Consider the following 6,000-nt stretch of genomic DNA (forward strand, 5'->3'; position numbering starts at 1 on the left):
CTAGGTTAAATAAGTGCTTCGCAAATGTAGAGAGAACACTTCACAAGGAATACTTTTTTTCACATATTTTCCAGTAAAATATAGGAGGAAATTAACAACAGAAAGTCAAGAGATGATTAAAACTTATCCTAGATGTTAGGACTTGAACACAACGGTAATAAGAACCAGAGAGGTGGGACCTCCTGGACCATGCAGAACGAGAGGTGGGGCGATGCGGCACCATGCCCTTCCCAGGCAGCACGGCCACTGGCTGGGGGGTTGCGGTTTTTTCGCTGGGGCTTCGGGCATTTTACTCTTTTTTTTTTTCTTTTTTTTTTTGTTAACTGGAGGTAGGACACTTCATCCCATGAAGCATCCCATGCACATATGCACACAAAGCTCACTACAGCACCTACAACCTCTGGCAGTGCCCAGCGTTCCTCCAGGACTGGTTTAACTCCGCAGAGCTTTCAAAGAACGTAAATAAAGCAGCTTAGGATAGCCAAGCGCCCAAGGTCAGGAAGGGCATATAAAACTGAAAGGTTTAATTTGATTCCCATTTCAGTTGCTTCAGGACTTGAAGGCACCTAGGATTTAACAAAACCAAACTAAATTTCTGATTTGCCATTTATAGCTTGCTTATTCACTGCATTAGAGCAACTGTGAATAGAGTGTGAGGAGTAAAAAAGATCTTTTCTTCTAAAATAGAGAGCATTCATTAAAAAAACTTAATCTGTGAAGCACGTAAACCATGGTACTTGCATTACTTACATATAAACCCAAGATTGCTAGAGGGCTTTCAGCATTCTTACCTTATCAAACAGAAAAATGCGATCTGTGACCAAAAGTATATAGGCATATATATTTATCTTCTAAACTTAATGAGTGAAAGAATGAATCTCTTAATTAACATTTAAAATCTCAATAGGACTAGTCTGATATGCTCCTCTCTAAAGATTTCGGGATTTAATTTTAATTTGATGCTGCTTGCTTTTAAAATACAAGATTCCTTCAGGACACAAACATCCTGCAATTTTCAACATATTATCTAACTTAAAATACTAGTAGGGGAGCTTCCTAAATTAGATTTCATTGATTAGGAACTGCATATGAGGGGAAACTGAAATATGCTCCAAGAAGTATTACTCACATTGCTTTGTTTTCGAGAGAAATTTTGTGCACCACTTGTGAAAACAGAAAGGTTAAGATTAGAAGCGATTAACTTATTCATGTGATTAAGAGAGATTCATATGTACTTTCTGGTTCCTTACTAGCATGACGCTTTGGAAGTCAACTTGACTTACAAATGAAGAGGGACTTCAACAGAAGCCCTGTTTTATAGAAGACTTGTGACCTATTTTGTCTGCAAAATGGCTCTGAAAGGTAACAGGTCTCAAGCGTCCAACAACGTCAGTGGAACAAGACAGCGTGTCCCAAGGCCTCCCTGCCCACAATTCCCTACCACCTTCACTGAATAAAAAAATCAAGCTAAACAAAGCTGCATGTTGCCATGCCTTTGAAGCAGCACATGCTTTTCCCACTGAATCCTACCCAGCTGCTGCACTTTCTGAAACGCCTAATGCAAATACAGATGAGTAGCTTTTAATCTTGTTTACTCCTCTTCCCTCTTCCTTTAACAGACAGCCACTTCTGGCAGCGTTATCAAGTGAACTTGGGGAAAAGGAATTTAAAAGTGCTCTTCTTCAAAATAATCTCAGTGTATTTTACATCAGTGCAAGAATGCTAAGAATATAAAAGACGGATGGTGTCTTTTCTTCCCTTCAAAAGACACAATAATTTCTAGCCTTGCCAATTGGTGGAAAAATAGTCAAAACTACCGGCTGCAATTATGGTAATACACTGTCTCGATGTTTCAAACACTCATACCAGGACACTGCTTGGAGAGCGAGGAGGACGGAAGCAGCGTTGCTCGTGCAGTGCTGTGCAGATCAAGAGACTCTGGCTGAGGAAGCAGAATATCTAACTGTCTCCTTGGTGTAACTGTCTCTTATGAGATGGCTAAATGAGAAATGGGAAAAAAGCTGAGCCGCAGACAGTTGAGCCAGGGCCACAGGGGATCCCCCCAGGGCTGGTACCCAGGGCCGTCCCACCCCAACTGGTGGGCGGCTGGGGCAGCCCCAGCCTGGGGCACTGGGCACCTCTGTAGGGATGAGCCATGATGTCCGCCCATGGGTGGGGGTCAGGATCAGGCCTGGTGAGGGTACCAAGGTTAGACGCAGCCCTGGGAGGGCCAGGCAGGGCCAGGTACACAGATCACTGCTTCTTTCCCCAGATCCTCCAGAAGGTGCCCAGGAGCAGACAGGCTGAAAACAGAAGGACAGTGGTTCATTTCAGATCCAGATTTCTTTGGCTGTTGAATTGCCTGGGATGGCCATTTCTGATTCGGTCACACTGTCAAAGGCTCACTGCACTTTCCCAGCATGTGAGAAAGCATGGAAGAAAACTGCACCATGTTTTGGCGATACCTGTGCAGTGTACAACGAATCTAGCTGAAGTCCCTTCAGTGAAAGTGCCCTTACTTCAGTGGGGGTTGAGAAGAGGTAAGAGAGTCCTTGTGATATCCTCCAGCAGACGACGGGATCAATCAAACACAACCTCTGGTTTCCCACTAAAGAAGCATCGTGAGACAGTGTTAAAGGTTGCTGTCAGAATTAGCAGAGATATTTTACCATGCACTTTTGACATGGTATCTGTCTTGAATTTGTGCTTAACCAAAACTGTACCTGCCTCACTTCAGGCTCACGCTATACTAAATTTCTAACTAGAGAATGCAAGTGAGAATCTACAAGCTGATGATTTCTGCTAGTTTGTGTTCTCATAAGCAATATAGAAGTGTTTATTAGCAAAAATTATGGATGGCCATGAATCCATTATGTATGTTTCCTTCTTCTAGAACCACTCCCCTTAATTTAATGTAAATTAAGGTACAACTTTGTGTGCTATGTTTACTAAGGAGTTACAAAGTATGAATAAAAGATGTTTGCAAAGATTGTGGAGATAGCCAGACAAAAGGAGACATGCTGCAGTGCCCAGCACAAATTCAAGGTTCACAAAAAGTTATTAAATTACAGTAACCCCCCCCCCCCCACTTCTTGCAAATTCATTTAGAGATGCTCATATTTGACAACCGTTACAAAAAAAGCATCAAAGCTGCTACTTCTAAGTTTATTTTTTCACCTTTGTCTTTCTCAGCTAAGGTTTTACAAAGTGTTTTTTCTTTCAACATTTCAGCTAAGTAGTCAGGCAGTTAGCTTGCACTTTTAAGTAAGAGACTAGGCAGCCAATGTGGTATATCCCTTTTATATCACCGCATCCAATTTACTTGAAGACCAGCAATTTACTAGCAGCTCTAATCCTGGGCTGTCCTCAGCCACAAGAAACAATTATACCGAACTGTGGGATGCCTTCAAAATTCCCATTTGTGTTGTACATCAGTGACTTACAGATCCATCCTGCTCTCCTAAGTGTCTTTACGGGGTCAACCTTCTCAACAGGGAGCAGTTATCCTGAACAAAACCTTACTCCACTGGTTCAACGGCCTTTGAATTCAACTCTGTTTGCACACGTAGGTGGGATCCCTGGAAAAGGTATTTTGTACAAAAGCACCAACATGCAGTGGATGGCATCTGACCCAAAGACAAAATTGATAATTTTGATGCAAATAACAGAGTTGTCAAAAAATGCCTTTTACTGTTCTGACTGCAGTGCACATTCCTTTAGAGAAGTTTTGGTATAGCAACTACCCAGGTCTTTGTGGTATTATCAAATGAAGTTGATTAATGACTGTAATTAAGCCAAAATAGCCCAAAGTTTAAGAAAGAATAATCCACACAACTTTTTAGGATCTCTCTGGATAAATATGGGCTTAAATGAAAATACCCCACTATGGCACAATATAGCATGTGGCTTGCCAAACACACATGTAAGATTGTGAGACCTGTTTCTCCCTGTTAACTCACCTCCACAACATTGCTGGTACTCCATTTCTACTCTGGACTCAGAGCACGTTATAGCATATTTAAGAATTGATAAAAAACCTTAATATTTATTCTTTAACATAGCTCTTGACAACAAGAAACAACCTGCCACATGCAGCCGAAGTAACATAAAATATCTGATATAGTTTTAAAAGTGTGAGAAGTCATCCTCACAGATGGTTGTTTAAATTTATTTTTTGTCCAGTTCATCATCAATAACCAGGGATTTTAAAAGTGCTTATCTTCTATAAAACAAAATCACAACATCTTAATGTTTCTGACTCTGCCAAGACAAGACCTACTGTACCTTAAAGATATTTAAGGTTTAGGGCTAAATTATGGCTACAGAAGAGGTTGCTTTTGTGGGAAAATTAGAGATTAATGGGAAAAAGAGACTATACTTCCATGATTCTTTTTTTTTATGTTAAATGTTTGAAAACTTCCAAGAGGTTGAATACTACATATTCATTTCTGTAGATACAGATTAATGTGTAAAGTGTAAACTAAACACACATGTTATCCCATGGTATCATAACTGCGTTAATAAGTAATTTTTCACACAGACTAGATGCACACTTTTAATATCAGGACTTTGAAACACTGGGATAAATTTATGGAAATTACGTAAAACCTTTACTCTTTGGTATCTTATATATATGCAAAGAAGGTATTTCATATTTAATAAGGATTTATGTATCATAAGTAACCCCTTATTCATTGCTACTTTTATCCATATTCTTTATTCAACCACGTAGACTGAAAATGAATATAAATTTGAAGTCACCTTCAATTAAATCAGGTATTCAGCTGTCCATGAAAGAAAGAGAATAATAAACACTTATGGTAGGATGTGGACAACTGAAAAGAAGAGGAAAGCAGGCGAAGTATTGTGCTGTTGGCAGCAGAACAATAGCTGTAATCTCTGACCTCACAGACACAACATATCATCTCCAAAATAATATTTCACAAGGAAGAATAAAACCAGTGGCAACCAGCAGGTTTGCGAGTGTGCAAATGAAAGAATACACTTATAGTACGCCCTCATAACTTACAGCCAAACCTAAGAGATGCGCTAAAGACTGTAGAAAGCAATACTGAAACAAACAGAAACAGAGGAAATGAAGAACCTTAGAAATCAAAAGATGGCTTTGAGTCACCACAGTCTGAAAATCAGTCATCTGTGCTGATTCACAGCCCTTACACGTCTAGTGCCACGTGTCTCGTCTCTCCTCTCCATAAACGGAGGAGTGTGGACACAATCAGCCCTCTGGTATCTACCTCTCTTTTCAAGAACAGGCTTTGGCTCATTGTGCTTTGTACAGGGAGAAGAAACACAGCTATCCAAGCCAAAGTTTGCCACATCCAGTCAGGGATTTGCATTGATCTTACCCTGTGCTTTGAGTGCTGATATATAATTTAGTCACTCAAGAACGCATAATAAAAAAAAAAAAAAAAACCAAAACCCACACCATTGAAATTTGCTTCCAAAGGATGGTTTCCAATTTTGTGTCTTACTGTAACAAAATAGTTCAAAAGGTTATCTATCTGTAAAGCTTAACAAGCCTCGTAGCGGCACACAAAACTCCAATTTCTATACTCCTGTGACAGGCTTTTAGCTTTGGCACCGATATTACATACAAATGAACCCACCGGTGCAAAACACAGCATATGGATATTGGGTTTATGACGCTCTACAGTTGCTTGCCTTTTCCTCTTTGTTTGTGTGTTTTTGTGAGTACTAGAGAAAAGCAAACAGCAGACAGTCTAAATCTAATATTATACAATAACTTTAATTGTTTAAATACTTCTTTTTGTTTAACAACATGAACGTTGTTTGCATACTTCCATTATAATGACTGCCAGGAGCTCTATTTGAGATGGCTCTCCAGCAAACACTTTCCCTTTGGCTATCTTTTTCCTGGTCACTGCTTTCTGTTTCAGAAACTTGCTCATCTTCACTACACAGACGTAAATAATTAATGGAGCCACAAGACATCTTTTCTACTGTAATGTAGCTGATAGC

General features: G+C 39.8%; 1 protein-coding gene across 1 annotated transcript in view; it reads right to left on the bottom strand.

Moving 5' to 3' along the window:
- Positions 1–5,155, bottom strand: part of LRP1B (LDL receptor related protein 1B) — a 482,733-nt gene extending 477,578 nt beyond the window's left edge. Inside the window, exon 1 of the mRNA XM_075511235.1 lies at positions 5,083–5,155. Coding sequence (XP_075367350.1) covers positions 5,083–5,155 — 73 coding nt within the window. The remainder of the gene's footprint in view (positions 1–5,082) is intronic.
- Between the last annotated feature and the right edge of the window lie 845 nt (positions 5,156–6,000).

The sequence above is a fragment of the Mycteria americana genome, chromosome 9, assembly GCF_035582795.1.
Source record: "Mycteria americana isolate JAX WOST 10 ecotype Jacksonville Zoo and Gardens chromosome 9, USCA_MyAme_1.0, whole genome shotgun sequence".
Taxonomy (NCBI): Eukaryota; Metazoa; Chordata; class Aves; order Ciconiiformes; family Ciconiidae; genus Mycteria; species Mycteria americana.